This window comes from Pleurodeles waltl, chromosome 4_2, assembly GCF_031143425.1.
Source record: "Pleurodeles waltl isolate 20211129_DDA chromosome 4_2, aPleWal1.hap1.20221129, whole genome shotgun sequence".
Taxonomy (NCBI): Eukaryota; Metazoa; Chordata; class Amphibia; order Caudata; family Salamandridae; genus Pleurodeles; species Pleurodeles waltl.
In genome coordinates, this window is record NC_090443.1 from 1,036,938,171 (window position 1) to 1,036,956,303 (window position 18,133).

The 18,133-nt window shown below is 44.7% G+C and overlaps 1 protein-coding gene across 6 annotated transcripts in view; it reads left to right on the forward strand.

Annotated features, from left to right (window-relative positions):
• Positions 1-18,133, forward strand: part of LOC138293662 (aldehyde dehydrogenase family 3 member B1-like) — a 144,987-nt gene that overhangs the window by 89,889 nt on the left and 36,965 nt on the right. For all 6 annotated transcript variants that reach the window (XM_069232963.1, XM_069232961.1, XM_069232962.1 and 3 more), the window contains exon 6: positions 1,532-1,613. In XM_069232963.1, coding sequence (XP_069089064.1) covers positions 1,532-1,613 — 82 coding nt within the window. The remainder of the gene's footprint in view (positions 1-1,531; positions 1,614-18,133) is intronic.

An 18,133-nucleotide genomic window follows, 5' to 3' on the forward strand; every position in this document is an offset into this window, starting at 1 on the left:
CAAGGGGCTGGATACCTTCAGGAAGAAGATGTTTAGTTCTCTTCCAGGGGATCCTCATCAATAGTCATAAACATTGAATATTCCCACCCTTGTGCGGGGACCCCAGAGCATATATAAAATACACACATATAAAGTATGAAATATGCATGAAAAATATATATAGCATTTTTAGTAGACAAATGTTCATACTAAACTCATATATTCATGTGTAAAACAGCAATGCAGACTATAATCATAAACAGGCTAAAATGTTTTATTTCTATGGAGTTATTTTGTTTTTTTTTAAAGTTCTTTTCAAAATTACAATAAGAGAAAAAATATCTACCAAAGCCCCACCACTGGGCCTAGGGAAATAAGCAGTAGTAATCATCAGAGAAAAAAGAGAAAAAACTACATTGAAAAACACTGGAACATTCTTAGCCAATAGGCTGCATGCAGGTTAACATAGGAGAACCATAAAAACTTTGGCACCGTGCCTTTAAGACCCTGAGCACCTCCAGTATCCCACCATGCCTCAGGGGTGAAGGAGAGGTGACAGTAGTGACGGATGCGTTACTCCTGGGCTGGGACAGCCATCTGGGATAGGTGGAGATCAGAGGACTTTGGTCTCCAGCAGAATCTGGACTTCTCATCAATCCGTTGGAGCTCCTAGGAATCCGGTTGGCATTGAAAGCTTTTCGCCCCTCCATCAAGGAAAGGCTAGTGCAGGTGTCTACGAACAATACCACTACCATGTGTTACTGCAACAAACAGGGCAGGGTCGGTTTGTGGACGCTCTTTCAAGACATCTGGTGTCTCTTAACATGGTTGGAACATCAGGGCATTTTCCTGGTTGTTCAACACCTGCCGGACTCTCTGAATGTTAGAGCAGACAACCTCAGCTAAAAAAGCCTAGCAGATCATGAGTGGAGTCTCCAAATGGAGGTAGACCAAGGCCTGTCTGAGCAGTGGAGAGAGACTTGGTTAAATTTGTTCACTGCTGTCTAGAACATGCAATGTCATCGGTTCTGCTCTCTGGAGTTTCCAAGGTGGCTCTCATTAGTTGATGCTTCTCATCTCAAGTGGAGCTCTGGCCCCCTGTACACCTTTCTGCCAATACCAATTCTTATTGATGTGAGTCTCAATTTTGTCTATTTTCTCAGTGATTGATTGCATTATACTTGTTGATTGCATGTGAGACTGAAGAATCTGGTAAGCACAATGACTGGCTGTTTTGAAGAATGGTTTGATTCTAGTAAAGGCCTCATTGATGGTGTTTTTGTAAAAGATGGTTTTGGCTGAGTTCATGAGGAGCCTGTAGGCTAAGTGAAGTCATCTAGGTTGTGTAAGGGTTTCAGGGGCCTTCTTCTAGGGGTGCCAGTGGAACACATGACAGGTCACTGCTTTTGTCTGGGAGGATGAGGGACAGTGTACGGATCTTTGCCATAGTCTGAAGAGTCACCTTTCATTCTGGGACAATGACTCTTGACAGATTTGTATTCAGTACAGAGAGCAGCGAGTGCTCACAATATCTCTCATGACTTTTCCATAGGATTGTTTTGCTGTGGTGTGTGGGGGACCCCAGGAAACCACTGAGCTGCTGGAGAACAAGTTTGATTACATTTTCTTCACAGGTGAGTTGAGAGTCTCTCTTTTAGTATTCCCACTCCTCTGGAATTATATTGTGTTTCAGATGTTTTCTCCATTTTGTATATTGTGCAATGCTTATACTATACAAGACATTACTTACAGCATCAGTGAACCTTTACGAAGACCAGTATAACGTTGTTGTTGTGTAATTGTAAAGAGGGAATTGCGGCAAAAAACTCATTGGTGAAGAACTAATCAAAATAAAATCACAAATCAACACTAAAATGTAGCCTTTTCTTCGGAAAAGCTGAATATGACAGTTTGCACAAGAGACAGATTTAGCATGATTTGTCCGAGGTGGTAAGTGGTGCCATGTCTCCTTCCGGTGCTGGGTTTCATCCCATATGTTGCTGTGCATTTTGGGAATTTAAAACAGAAAGGGACTTTAAAGACACTGCCTGGTGTGGTTGTCAGATGCAGAGAAGCTCTAGTGGAAGTGAGGGCACAACTACGGCAACAGACTTAAAAATTTATTTTTATTGACTTTATGCTTTTGCAGTACAGTACAATGTTCATAATCTGCTGCATTATAATCATTAACATCTAACAACTTCTATGCAGGTTCACTCTTGTTTAGCTTCAGTACTTCGTTCTTCAGCAGTACCAATTACACCCACTGTAGTCGAAACTGGCACTCAGTTTCAACAATGCAACAATATAAGAAAAACCTTTGGTGCTCAGCCAGCACCTTGTTTCTCCTTGTAGGTATAGCTAAGCACTTTACCTCATTTGAGTATTGGTCTCTCTAGCTTTGTTGTTTTGATCACAGTGATGTTACAGCATGATACTTCTGTGAACTCCTGATAACATTCTGAGTACTCGCAGAGCCCAAGGTGTATGTCGAAGTCTTTAGGCCACTCGGGTAAGTCCCATCGCCACAAAAAGAAAAAAGTCAAAGAGGTCTTCAACTTCATCTTGTCTGTCAGCCGACGTGACAAGGGAGCATCATGCAGCGAGGCCTGGTTCTGAGGTAGAGCCATTGCCTGGACTGTCTCTGCGCCTCCCAGAGTTTCCAGGACTATGCCGCTACTCTCAGACTCTTGGGACACTTTTCCGCAGGTACTGCCAAGAGTTCTGGAGGATCCCCAGGCCGTACTCTCCCAAGCTGTTGCCAACGGGAGAGATGCAGCAAAGTTCATTATGTACTGTGGGGTGGACTGACTCACTGGATAGAGCACTTTTGTCGATGGTGGCCTTGAGGCGCCACACCTGATTGAGGACAACTGACTTTTTGGGGGTGTGTCCAATCATCACTTATGGACATGACCTTTGATGGCTCCCGTCTCTTTAGAGACAAGGTGTATTCGGGGCTGGAGCGCTTTCAGGACAGCAGGGCTATGGCCAGGTCCTTGGGCCTTTCTATGGGCACCCATTACCCAAAGTTCGCCTTTGGCTCCTTTCGTGGCCACAGAAAAAGTTTCCAACCATCCTTTTAACCTCCCAGCCACTGCGCCGCACATGCTCCACATCCTCTGCGTGGCATAAGCGCGGTACCCACAGAGCTCATGAGTCGGGCAGCCGGAGGTTGGGCCAGTCCACCGCCCCAGCAGCTGCAGCCTCCAAACACCCTTAATCTACCCTCATACCATCATGGCCACCAAGTTGGCAGCAGCATTCGCCATCACCTGCCCCACTGTCAGTCCATAACATCGGACAGGTGAGTTTTGCAGATCATCCAAAGGGGTACTCCCTCCCACTCATAAGTACCGCTCCTCCCTTGCCACCAACTTAGGACAGGCTGATAGAGGATCACCTATGCCTTCTCCACCAAGAAGTAATGGCTATCTTGGCCAAGGTAGGGGTATAGTGGATGCCAATGCCAGAAGGACGACGTGGTTAATATTTCTGCTACTTTCTCGTACCCAATAAGGAAGGAGGCCTTTGTCCTATCATAGACCTGTGTCTGCTCAGTTTCTTCTTCAAGAAGAAGTTTAAAATGCTCAGGTTGGCTAAGGTCCTGCCTACCCTGGACTTTCTCGTTGTAATAACATCTGCTCACAGGGTTAGCAAGCTTCAGGCTTTATAATCCAAGCCTCCTTATCTGACTATCTATCATGATAAACTGTTGCTTCACACGTGGGTCTCTTTTCTTCTGAATGTTGTCAAGGAAGAAGAGCGACTCCACCATCTGGACCCTAAAAAGGGCATTGTCATTCTACCTTGACCACACACAAGAGTTCTGGGTGGACGGCCAACTCTTCGTTGGATATGTTTGAGTGAAGAAGGGACTTGCCGTGCAGAAGCAGACCATCTCCAGAAGGATCATACTTTGCATAAAGATCTGCTATGCATTGGCCAAGAAAAAAACCCCTGAGGGTTTGCGAGTTCATTCCACCAGAGCTAGAGCTGCGACCACTGCATTAGCATGTGGCATTCCAGTCCTGGATATCTGCCAGGCAGCAACATGGACCTCATTGCACATTTTTATGAAAAATTACTTGCTCGACAGTCAGACCTGTCGGGATGGCCATTTTGCCCATTTGGTCTTCATGGCTCCACGGTCCTGACATAGAAAGTAACAAAAATAAATTGAGGTCAGTGCACCTGGGTGAGGTCTATATATGCACCGTGAACATCACTTCCGGCGTGGACGACGCCACCCACAAGTTGGCTGGGGTATCGCTCACAAATTTTTTGGCAGATCTAGTCTGACGCCTGGGTATACTTCTAAGGTAAGGAATCTGCTGCAAGATATAGTTTCTACCAGATAAGGCATTACGGAAGGTAACTAAATTGTTTGTCAATGAATAGATACTTCTGCTTGCGCCATGTTGACTTTGTAGGTTCCATCATTTTCTATGGTGAGTTTGGCTATATAAATCCTCGGATTTTGGGGTGGGCCAGAGACTTTTGGGTTTCTACTAGGGATGCTATCCGGTTCCCTATTGATTTGCTGCACATTTTGATTTTAGTTATTATTGTATTATTTGTGTAACTGATAGCCCTCGTGCCGACAAAATCTTATGTGCTTTAATTGATTCAATGAGACAGATGCTGCATTTGCATTTGCATTTTATATTGTTCTGTATTACACTTATATTTTATTAAGCATTCAAATTTCTGATCTGCTTTGAATCTTGTCTCCAGAGACACATTACATCCTATGTCTTTGGGCAGCACCGTCCCGACCCCACAATCTGGGCACCAAAATCATACAGATTATCTAAGAGATAGCACACCTACCCAAGTCTCTGTAAAAGTAACCATCAGATCCATCCATAAGTAAACAATATCTGATAAGTCAAATTACAAAAGCACAGTATGTAACACTATAATGACATTTCCTAAACTGTGTTATTGGACATCATGCGACAGAAATAGATATAAACAAACATAAATAACCACAATCAATATTGTCCAAGAAATAGACAATTTTAATATAACAACATATATATTTTTTATCCACAAAAGTATAAATACTGTATACAGACAATGAACTTAAAAGTATAACATAGAAATCCATCAGCCCATATATTTATACTTTTGTGGATAAAAAATATATATGTTGTTGTATTAAAATTGTCTATTTTTTGGAAATGAAATGATGATTGTCTGTCACTATAGTTGCAAATAGATCTGATTCAGGGAGATTGCATCTCCTTCAATATAAGTTAATGGGGAAAATACATTCTCCTGACTATTTTAAAAAAATCTCCCTCTTGCCTGCTCTAAGATGTTGTCATGTATACAAGTTATACTTATGTCTGTTACCTAGAACTGGTGAATTTCAGTAGGTTTTGATTTTTAAATGTTAGTTGCTTTTCTATTAGTAGAAGATCTACGTATACCTCTACTTTATTAACCTTTGTTATTTTAGTGAATTTCTTGGGTTTTTTAATTTAAGTTAAAATCTTACTACCTTTCTTACTTTCAACTCCACTTTTATCTTTGGCTTTTCATTTTTTTTCAGTGCATTTCTCTGTTTTTTTCTGTAAAGTAATATCTTATTACAATACGTATGCGCCCAACCCTTTCCTGGGCACGATCTTCAGCTGTGCGCTTCGGGAGGTTGGGTTTTGGCCCTTTGCCCAACCCTTTGTGGACAGCCAGCCTCCATGTCTGAGTGGCCAACCGTTAGAAATGGGGTCTTTGGTTGGCAGTCAGGTTACCCCCTGTCCAAGCAAGGACCCTCACTCTAGTCAGGGTAAAGGAGAATCACACTCAGTTAACCCCCGCTCACCCCCTTGGTAGCTTGGCACGAGCAGGTAGGCTTAACTTCAGAGACAAGGTGTAAAGTATTTGTACCAACACACACATTAATACAGTGAACCACTACAAAATGACACAACACAGGTTTAGAAAAATATTAAATATTTTATCTAAATAAACAAGACCAAATTTGATAAAAATCCACAATATAGAGTTAAATATATGAATTTAGCACTTAAAAGCAGAAAACACTGATTTGAGGTGAAAACACTACAAGTTGTTAAAACACGGCATCGTAACCAAGTCGTTCACTAAGTTGGTCGACCCCCAGGTACAGTACCTTTAAAACAGGCTGAAAACAGGGCAGTGCACGGAGTCGGGGAGTGCGGCTTTGCTGGATCCGATGCAGCATTGGTTCCGCTGCCACTGGGCAGGAAGACTGCAGTGTTGCGCAGTGGCGTCGGGCCTCATTACAGGGCAGTGGAGGTGAGACGGCATAGGATGCGAAGTCGGTCCCTTGGTTCCAACTGATGCGAGTCCGGCAGAGTTACGATGCTTTGGCGTGACCTCACAGGGTCGTGATGACGTCACAGGGCCACAGGAGGTGCAATGGCATGGATCGTCACGGATGTTGGACTTACGACACTCCGGTGTCAGCAAAGTCAGACAGGATCAGCGATTGCAGCAACGCGAGGCCTACAGGGTCATCGGGCTTCTACGAAGTCCACGATCTCGGGGCAGGTGGCATTGCGGCTCCGGGGCAGCGGCGTCAGCTCACAGGGTTGTCGGATTCGCACTTCAGCAAGGTCCACGGCCTCGAGGCAAGCGGCGCCGCAGTTCCGGGCAGCGGCGTCCTTCACAAAGTCTCACGCCATGGTCCGGCGTCAGTAGACTGGTTTCTTTCCAGGAATTCACTTTCAGGGGTCCAGGAACTGGAATGGCACCCTCTAACAAGCTAGAGTCCACAGCAAATAGATTAATTTGTGGTTGGTGAAGCCTTTGCTGTCCCTGAGGCTTCAAAACAGGAGACAAGCTCCACTCCAAGCCCTTGGAGTAATTTCTCAAGCAGGAATGCAACAAAGTCCAGTCTCTGTCCGCTTGCACCGAAAGAAGCAGCAACTGCAGGATAGCTCCACAAAGCACAGTCACAGGCAGGACAGCTCTTCTTCCTCAGCTCTTCAAGGTTGCCCTTGATTCCAGAAGTGATCTAATTTTCAGGTGTTTTGGGTGCTCTTCTTATACCCCTTTCTGCCTTTGAAGTAGGCCTACTTCAAAGGAAAGTCTCTCTTGTTTGTGAGACCGGCCAGGCCTCAGACACACACCAGGGGGTTGGAGACTGCATTGTGTGAGGGCAGGCACAGCCCTTTCAGGTGTGAGTGACCGCCCTCCTAGCACAGATGGCTCATCAGGATATGCAGGCTACACCCCAGCTCCCTTTGTGTCACTGTTTAGAGAGAGGTGCAAACAGCCCCACTGTCAAACTGACCCAGACAGTGAATCCACAAACAGGCAGAGTCACAGAATGGTTTAAGGAAGAAAATTACTACTTTCTAAAAGTGGCATTTTCAAACACACAATCTAAAAAACAACGTTACTAAAAGCTGTATTCTTAAATTGTGAGTGCAGAGACCCTAAACTCCATGTGTCTATCTGCTCCCAAAGAGAATCTATGCTTTAATCATATTTAAAGGCAGCCCCCATGTTAACCTATGAGAGACGTAGGCCATGCAACAGTAAAAACCGAATTTGGCAGTATTTCACTGTTAAGACATGTAAAACACATAAGTTCATGTCCCACCTTTAGCACACACTGCACCCACCCCTGGGGCTACCTAGGGCCCACCTTAGGGGTGCCTTAGATGTATAAAAAGGGGAAGGTTTAGGCCTAGCAAATAGATACACTTGCCAAGTCGAATTGACAGTTTAAAACTGCACTCAGAGACACTGCAGTGGCAGATTTGAGCCATGTTTACAGGGCTACTACTGTGGGTGGCACAACCAGTGCTGCAGGCCCACTAGTAGCATTTGATTTACAGGCCCTAGGCCCCTCTAGTGCAGGGAAACAGACAAAAAGTTAGGGGAGACCACACCAAGGATGCCAAGTCTAACACCAGCCATCCATAGACTCCCCCAATCCCACATCTGCTGTTTTTTACAATGTTTCTTAGCTGCTCTGGACTCCCACTGAAGCACACAAGTCCACGCTGGTGCCTGACATGGTCAGTGACACCACTGATGATATACCTGATGACACCTTAAATGATATCACAGATGACATCATCCAGTGAGTGTTGTGTAAAAGTATTTGAAACTTAAAGATTTATAATAAGCCACTGTGAGAAGGTAGCCTCTTTCAAGCATTGTTACCCCCACTTTTGGCTTGTTTGTGAGTATATGTAAGTGTGTTTTTACTGTCTCACTGGGATCCTGCAAGCCAGGACTCCAGTGCTCAAAGTGAAAACCCTATTTGTCAGTGTGTTTTATATGTCTCACTGGGACCCTGCTAGCCAGGACCCCAGTGCTCATAGTTTGTGGCCTGAGTGTGTACACCTGTGTAGTGCCTAACTGTGTCACTGAGGCTCTACTAACCAGAACCTCAGTGCTTATGCTCTCTCTGCCTTTAAAATTGTCACTATGGGCTGGTGACCACTTTTACCAGCTCTAATGGGCACACTGGAACACCCTTATAATTCCCTGGTATGTGGTACTTAGGTACCCATGGTATTGGGGTTCCAGGAGATCCCTATGGGCTGCAGCATTTATTTTGCCACCCATAGGGAGCTCAGACAAACCTTTACACAGGACTGCCATTTCAGCCTGAGTGAAATAACACGCACGTTATTTCACAGCCATTTTCACTGCACTTAAGTAATTTATAAGTCACCCATATGTCTAACCTTCACTTGCTGAAGGTTAGGTGCAAAGTTACTAAATGTGAGGGCACCCTTTCACTAGCAAAGGTGCCCCCACATAGTTCAGGGCCATTTCCCTGGACTTTGTGAGTGCGTGGACACCATTACATATAGGTCAATACCTATGTGTAGCTTCACAATGGTAACTCCGAACATGGCCATGTAACATGTCTAAGATCATGAATTGTCCCCCCAATTCAAATCTGGTATTGGGGAGCCAATTCCATACTCCCCCGGGGCCCACTATGGACCCCTTGTACTGCCAAACCAGCTCTCTGGGGTTTTCTCTACAGCTACAGCTGCTGCCAACCCACAGACAGGGTTCTGCCCTATTGGGGTCTGGCAGCACAGTCCCAGGAAGGCAGAACAAAGAATGTCCTCTGAGTTGGTGCCCTCCTTGCATAAACCAGTCTACACCAGTTTAGGGAACCCCCAGTCCATGCTCTGGTGCGAAACTGGACAAAGGACAAAGGAAAGAGGAGTGACCACCGCCCTGTCCATCACCACCCCTGGGAGGGTGGTGCCCAGAACTCCTCCAGCCTGTCCCAGACCTCTGCCATCTTGAATCCAGAGATGTTAGGGCACTCTGGAGGCCTCTGAGTGGCCAGTGCCAGCAGGTGACGTCAGAGACCCCTCCTGATAGGTGCTTACCTGACTAGGTGCCCAATCCTCCTCTGAGGGCTATTTAGGGTCTCTCCAGTGGACTTTTCATCAGATAACGACTTGCAAGAATTCATCAGAGTACCTCTGCATCTCCCTCTTTGACTTCTGCCAAGGATCGACCGCTGACTGCTCCAGGATGCCTGCAAAACTGCAACAAGAAGACTCGCAGCGACATTGTAGCACCTAATCCTGCCAGCTTTCTCGACTGTTTCCTGGTGGGGCATGCTTTGGGGGCTGCCTGCCTTCATCCTGCACTGGAAGCCACGAAGAAATCTCCTGTGGGTCGACGGAATCTTCCTCCTGCTTCAGCAGGCACCAAACTTCAGCATCACCGGTACTCTGGGACCCCTCTCATCCTGACGAGGGTGGCCCCTGGAACACAGGTGGTGGACCCAAGTGACCCAGACTGTCCAGTGGTCCACCTATCCAAATTTGGAGGAGGTAAGTCCTTGCCTCCCCTCTCCAGACAGTAAACCTGTGCACCGCGTGAACTGCAGCTGCTAGGGCTTCTGTGCACATTTCCAAGGAATCCTTTGTGCACAGCCAAGCCCATGTCCCCAGCACTCTGTCCTGCAATGCTCAGCTCCCTGAGTTGATGTCCGGCTTCGTGGAACCGTCTTTTGCAGTATTGAGACGACCTCCATGTTCAGGCTTCTTGAACCAGTGTTCAAGGACTTCTGTGGGTGCTACCTTCTTGTGCGTGGGCTCTCTATGTTGCTGAGGGCCCCCTCTGTCTCCTCTCCCAAGTGGCGACATCCTGGTCCTTCCTGGGCCCGGGCGGCACCCTTTTTCTTCCACCGCGACCCTTGCAACTAGCAAGGCTTGTTTGTGGTCTTTTGCCAAGCAAACAACTCTGCATCCTCCAGCACTCCGTGGGACATCTGCACGAAGCAGAAGTTCCTAGAGCCTTTCGTTGCTCCAAAATCTTCAGCTTCTTCCATCCGGAGGCAGCCATTTTGCACCTTCATCTGGGGTTTAGTGGGCTCCTGTCCCCCCCCCCCCGGACACTGTCACGACTCTTGGACTTGGTCCCCTTCCTTTGCAGGTCCTCAGGTCCAGGAATCTGTCTTCAGTGCTTTGCAGTCTGTTGTGGTCTTTGCAAAATCCTCTATCACGAGGTTAGTGTGTTTCTGGGGAAATAGTAGTACTTTACTCCTACTTTCCAGGGTCTTGGGGTGGGGTATCTTGGACACCCTTAGTGTTTTCTTCCACTCCCAGCAACCCTCTATACACTACACTAGCCTAGGGTTCCATTTGTGGTTCGCATTTCACTTTATACAGTGTTTGCATTACTTTCTGATTGTTTTACTTACCTGATTTTGGTTTGTGTGTATATTTTGTGTATTTTACTTACCTCCTAAGGGAGTATATCCTCTGAGATATTTCTGACACATTGTCACTAAAATAAAGTACCTTTATTTTTAGTAACTCTGAATATTGTGATTCTTATGATACAGTGCTATATGATATAAGTGGTATAGTAGGAGCTTTGCATGTCTCCTAGTTCAGCCTAAGCTGCTCTGCTATAGCTACCTCTATCAGCCTAAGCTGCTAGAACACTACTAATCTACTAATAAGGGATAACTGGACCTGACACAAGGTGTAAGTACCATCAGGTACCCACTATAATCCAGGCCAGCCTCCTACATACGTTAAATTACAATTTGGTCTATAGCACTATTATTAATAGATATTAATATGTATATAATGTGAGTGGCTATGGGCCAGATGTGGGTAGGTTTCATATTGCGACTTGCAATTTGCGAGTCATAGCGACTCGCAAATTGCAACTCGCAATATGAAATGCAGAAAGGTGTCTCAGACACCTTCTGCGACTCGCTATGGGGTCGCAAAGACCCACCTCATGAATATTCATGAGGTGGGTCGCAGTTTGCGACCCCATAGCGAGTCTAGGCACTCACAGGGATGGTGGCCTGCTGGAGACGGCAGACCACCATGTCTGTGACTGCTTTTAAATAAAGCAGTTTTTTTTTTTCTTTTGCAGCCCGTTTTCCTTAAAGGAAAACGAGCTGCAAAAAGAAAAAATACCGAAACCATTTAGTTTCGGTTTTTTCAGAGTAGGCAGTGGTCCATAGGACCACTGCCTGCTCTGAAAAATACTTTTTTGTGGCATTCACAAAGGGGAAGGGGATGGTAACTGCGAGTTGGTTTGCGACCGCTTTCGCGGTCACAAAGCAACTCTACATCGCGATGTGGTCGCAAATAGGAAGGGAACTCCCCTTCCTATTTGCGAGTCGGAATCACATTTTGCGAGTCGGTACCGACTCGCAAAATGTGACTCTGCATCGCGTAAGGCCTTTCGCGCCTCGCAAACTGCGTTTTTCGCCGTTTGCGAGGCGCAAAAGGCTTCCTACATCTGGCCCTATATTACTGTCGGTAGTAGTTTCTGATTGGTTGTGAGCTGCTATATGGGTGTGTGATTGGGTATGTGATCAGGTGTATGCACATGGAAATGACCTTGTGAGTGTTTTTGTAGGCTTGTTGTTTCCTTTTTAAGTGGTTGTATGACTGTGTATGTGGATGTGTGCGTGGTTTTATGACTTTGTAAGACTTTGATTGGATGTGTGAATGGGATGTGTTAGTTGTATATTAGTGTATGAGTGAGTGTTGAAGTAGCTGTGCTGGTGTTTGAATGAGAGCTTGAGTAGCTGTAGACATGTGTGAATGACTGTGAAAGAATATGTGGGTGTGTCAGTGGGTGTATGAGTGTGTTTCTGGGCGTGTGAGTGATTGCAGAAGTGGGTACGTGGATGTGTGAGTGGGTTTATATGTGTGGAAATGCGTGTTTAAGTGGATGTGTTGGATTTTGAGTGAGGGGATGTTTGGGTGGGTGCATGAGTGGCTGTGAGTGTTTGTATGGGTGTCTGATGGGTATGTTATTAGTTGTATAGGTACGTAAGTGGGCGAGTGAGTGATTGTGTGTGTTTTTTAGTTATTGTATGGGGGTTTCAATCGATAAATGACTGGTTATGTGGGTGTGTATTTGGTTTTGTGGATGATGTAGTCAGTGATGTTATAAGTGATGTCACTGACCATGTCATGAATGATGTAATATGTGAGGTCATAGCAATGCATTGCCGGGGCGTACATTACAGTTAGTTGAGTTAACTACAACTGCTGAATTTCTGTGTTTTTTATGTCTGAAATGTCAGGCTGACTAGAGTGTAAGAATATAAATGTTCTATAAAAATGGTAAGTAAAAGTAGATGTCCATGCAAATGTAAATGTATATACATATGTACAAATAAGAAAACTGCAACGACTACAGGCTTCCAGGGAGGTGGGAGGGTGCATGTGAATCTGCAGCACTACATGCCACAAACAGATGTACACTGCGTAAGTGACATTTTGCGTTCAATGGCATGTTTAGCTGCAGATACACATGCTATGCATAGACTACAAAGTAGTTACTCTCTGCAAAATTGTGGTGGCTAGAGTTGAAGTTGTTTGAAATAATGTTTTTAAGACAGCTTGACCAATATTGGCCTGTTGTTTTGGAACTACATCTACACAATAATGTTTTGTAAATGTATGAGGAGTAGACCATGTGGCAGCTTTACATATGCCTGCCATTGGTATGTTTCCTAAGAATGCCAGAGAAGCACATTTCTTTCTAGTGGAATGTGCTTTAGGTGTGATCAAAAGTTGTCTTTTTGCCTTAATGTAACATGGTTTTATGCATGTAACAATCCATCTAGCTAAACCTTACTTAGAGATAGCATTGCCTTTATGTGGTTGTTGAAAGGCAATGAAAAGTTGTTTTATTTTTCTAAATTCTTTGGGTCTATCTACATAGTACATTAGAGCACTTTTGAGGTCAAGAGTATAAAGGGCTCTTTCTTCAATTGAGTCTGCCTGTGGAAAGAAGACTGGCAGTTCCACTGTTTGGTTTATGTGAAAATGTGATACCACGTTTGGCAGAAATTTGGGATTTGTTCTAAGTTCAACTTTATGTTTGTGTACCTGGAAAAAAGGTTCTTAAAGAGTGAATGCTTGTATTTCACTAACTCTTCGCAATGAAGTAATGGCTACTAGGAAGGCGACCCTCCATGTTAAAAATTTAATCTCACAAGAATGCATGGGTTCAAAAGGTGGGCCCAGGAGTCTGGTGAGTACGATATTTAGATTCCAAGTAGGAACAGGTGGTGTTCTAGGGGGAATAATAAGTTGTAATCCTTCTATGAAGGCTTTTATAACTGGAACTCTGAAGAGAGAGGTGTGTTGAATAGTCTGCAAGTATGCTGATATTGCAGTAAAATGGATTTTAATGGGTGATGAAGCTAGATTTAATTTCTGCAAATGAAGTAGATAGCATACAATATCTTGTATTGATGCTGTAAGTGGATCAGTATTTTTAGATTGACAGTAGTAAACAAATCTTTTCCATTTATTAGCATAGCATTTCCTAGTTGTAGGTTTACATGCCTGCTTAAGTACTTCCATGCATTCTAATGGAAGTTTTAAGTATCCATATTCTATGACTTCAGGAGCCAAATCGCTAATTTGCGAGCACTGGGTTGGATGCCTCATTTTTCCTTTGTTTTGTGTTAACAAATCCAGTCTGTTTGGAAGTTTGGAGTGATTTACTACTGACAGGTCTAGGAGTGTCATGTACCAATGTTGTCGAGCCCACGTTGGGGCTATGAGTATCATGGTGAGAGAGGTCTGATGTAGTTTGTTGACCAGAAAGGGAAGTAGTGGGAGAGGGCGAAAAGCATAAGTAAATATCCCTGACCAGTTGATCCATAGAGCATTGCCCCTGGATAGAGGATGTGGGTGTCTGGATGCAAAGTTTTGGCATTTTGCGTTTTCGCCTTGTTGCGAATAGGTCTATTTCTGGTGTTCCCCACTTTTGAAAGTACTTTGAAGTACCTGAAAGTGAATCTCCAATTTGTGTGTCAGTTGGTGCGTCCTGCTTAGGAGATCCGCTAGCTGATTGTGTATTCCTGGAATGTATTCTGCTACTAGATTAATGTGATTGTGAATTGCCCATTTCTTTATTGTTTGCGCTAGAAGGGACAGTTGAGATGAATGTGTCCTGCCTTGTTTCTTCAGGTAATACGTGGTCGTCATATTGTCTGTTTTTATCAGAACAATCTTGTGTTTGAGAAGGGGTTGAAATGCTTTTACGGCAAGAAACACAGCTAATATTTCTAAATGGTTTATGTGAACATTTTGCTGTTTTGAATCCCATTCCCGTTGAATGGTAAGGTTGTGTTGAGATTAGCTCCCCAACCTATCATTGATGCATCTGTTGTTGTTGTGGTCTGAGGCACAGAGTCTTGAAATGACCACTCCTTCATTAAATTGCTGAGATTCCACCATTGAAGGGACTTGTGCGTTTGGAAGTCTAACAACACTAGATCTTGCAATTGACCCTGTGCTTGAGACCATTGCTGTGAGAGACACTGTTGTAGTGTCCTCATGTTTAGTCTTGCAAGCGGTACTATTGCTATGCAGGATGCCATCATTCCTAGTAGTTTCATGATAAATCTTATGGTGTATTGTTGATTGCTCTGTATTTGTGGTATGAGATTTTGGAAAGCTTGTATCCTTTGTGTATTTGGATAGGCTAATGCTCTTTGCGTATTTAAAATAGCACCTAGGTAAGGTTGCACCTGTGCTGGCTGAAGATGGAATTTCTGGTAGTTGAGAGTGAATCCTAGTGTATGTAGGGTCTCTATTACGTATTGAGTGTGTTGTTGGCATTGTATAAAATTGCATGATTTTATTAGCCAATCATCTAGATATGGAAAGACATGTATGTGTTGCCTTCTTAGGTAGGCTGCCACTACCGCTAGACATTTTGTGAATACCCTTGGAGCTGTTGTTACGCCGAATGGTAGAACTTTGTACTGATAATGTTTTCGTGCTATCACAAACCGGAGGTATTTTCTGTGAGCTGGATGGATGGGTATAAGGAAATACGCATCTTTGAGGTCTAATGCAGTCATGCAATCTTGTTTTTGTAGTAGTGGAATGACCTCCTATAGAGTTACCATGTGAAAGTGTTCTGACAGGATACATAGATTTAGAGATCTGAGGTCTAGGATGGGCCTGAGAGTGCTATCCTTTTTGGGAATGAGGAAGTATAGTGAGTACACCCCTGTTCCTCTTTGAGAATGTGGGACCAATTCTATTGCTTGTTTTAGCAGTAATGATTGTACTTCTTGCTGTAATGGAACATTGTTTTCTGGGGACAGCTTGCGGTAACGTGGAGGAATGTTTGGCGGGGTAGAAATCAATTCTAGGCAGTAGCCATTGCGGACAATTGACAATACCCAGCGGTCTGTGGTGATGTTTTGCCACTGGGAGTGGAATTGCTGCAGTCTGCCCCCCACAGGAGATGTGTGGGGTTGAGAGATGGTAAATAAGTCACTGTAGATGGGGTAGTGGCTTTTTTTGAAGTTTAGAACTTGCCTCTGTTTCAAAAGTATTGGCCTCCGTAAAACCCTTTAAATCCCACTCTCTGATATTGCTTCTGCTGTTGCCCTTGCTTTGCCTCGGAGGTAGAAGCCTCAGTGGATTGTGGCTTGAATCCTCCTCTGAACTGTTGTCTGCAAAAGGAGCCTCTATAGGGTGTTGTCTATAATGCTCCCATTGCTTTGGCAGTGTCTGAGTCTTTCCTCAGTTTTTCAATGGCCGTATCGACTGGAGGGCCAAACAAATGCTTTTTTATTAGAAGGCATGTTGAGCACTGCCTGCTGGATTTCTGGTTTAAAACCAGAAGAACGCAGCCATGCATGTCTACGTATAGTAATGGCAGTAATGACTCTTCTAGCTGCTGTATCTGCAGCATCAATGGCAGACTGTATCTGATTATTTCTTATGGCCTGTCCCTCTTCTACAATTTGCTGTGCCCTTTTTTGGTGTTCCTTTGGGAGGTGCTGTAGGAGTTCCTGCTTCTTGTCCCAGTGGGCCCTATTGTACCTCGCTAGCAAAGCTTGCGAGTTGGCAATTCGCCATTGGTTGGCCACCGGTGTGGCCACTCTCTTGCCTGCAGCATTGAATTTCCTACTCTCCTAGTCAGGGGAAGGAGCATCCCCTGATGACTGGCTATTAGCCCTCTTTCTAGCCACACTTACTACCACTGAGTCTGGAGGAACTTGGTGTGTACTATAATCAGGGTCTGTAGGAGCAGGTTTATACTTTTTATCAATGCGTGGCTTTGACTGGCTCACTAAATACTTGATCTGCATGTTTAACCATGCCAAGTATCATAGGAAGGCATTGATATCTTGAGTGGGTAGAGGATAGAGTGTTAAACAGAAAATCCTCATCTAGGGCCTCAGTGTGCATAAGCACCCCATGGTGTGCTGCTGCCTTGGAAACAACCTGCGTGTATGCAGTAGTGTCCTCTGGTAGAGAAAGCTTAGAAGGGTATATATCAGGGTCATTGTCAGGAATAGGATCTGGGTCGTATAGATCCCAAGGATCTACTGTATCACAATATGAATGCTGCGAATGAGTTGGTGAAGGTAAAGGTGGTAGGCTAGTGGGTGGAGGCGAAAAGGAAAGTTGTGGTGAATGAGGGGGAGAAGTATGGGCAGGTACTGGCTTCTCCATCTGTTATAATTTTTTGCTGGTGGTTGAGCAGTGTTTAATTGTTCCTGAAAGGCCAGCTTCCTTTTGGTTTGTAGAGGAGGTGCAATAACTATTCTGCCAGTCTCTTTATGGATGTGAATCCTGTATTGTCTTTCATCCATAACCTCAAGGATAGGCTGAAGTTCAGTGGCCTCATCAGAAGGTGTATAAGATTGTTCATGCAGTGATTTTGAGCTCTGTTTAAGATGGCTCAAAAGTCCTTGCTCTTCTGAATAAGAAGATTTTTTCGGCTCCGAAGATGGAAGCTTTTTCAGTCCCGAAAATGCAGCCAGTTGTTTCGTCTCCGAAGCAGGGTGTTAAGGCTTCGACTCCGACGAGTGAGGACGCTTGCTCGAGTCCGAAGCAGAACTCTTAATGGATTTACTCGACTCCAATACCGACGGAGGAGTGCCCTTTTTCAGCGCCGAACCCGAAGGTCGGTCTACAAGAGTATTTTTTTCGGTCGAACCATGGCTCTCTGGCAGTGGTGTACCCAAGGCCTTCGATAATGTTTTATATGTGGGCGTAGGGGCAGATGTACTCACTTGCTGTCCAGCAGTGATAAGCCTATCTTCTTCTGACTCTTTTCAGAGTTGGTGTCTCTGATGGAGACCGCTGTCTGCGCCTGTTCTTCCTCCATGATGTTGAGATTTTCTGTACTCTTCGATGCCATTTCCAGTCTTCTAGTCTCCGATCACGCAGGGCCTTCTTGGATCGAAACGATCAACAGGCTTCACACTCTTCTTCTTTGTGATTGGGAGAAAGACACAGATTACAAACAAGGTGTTGGTCTGTGTCGGGAAATTTTGCGTAGTATCGAGGACAAAATCGAAATGGAGTCCGATCCATCAGGCTTCGACTCGGTAGGCCCGAAAAGGCCCGAGTCGGGCACACGCACCCAGAAGTGCAAAATCTAGTTTCCGACTGTACTATTGGTTTGAGGCTAGGTGGAAACACGATCGAAACAATACCGACGATTAAGGGAGTTTTCTAAAGTTTCCGATTCGAAATTTCGGAGTGAGAGGAAACACGTCCAAACCCAACAGCGAAAAGAAAACAATTTAACAACGGAGTCGATGCCCATGCGCAGTATGACCGAGAGGATGAGTCACTGGATCCCGTGACTCTGAAAAGACTTCTTCGAGGAAAAACAACTTGTAACACTCCGAGCCCAA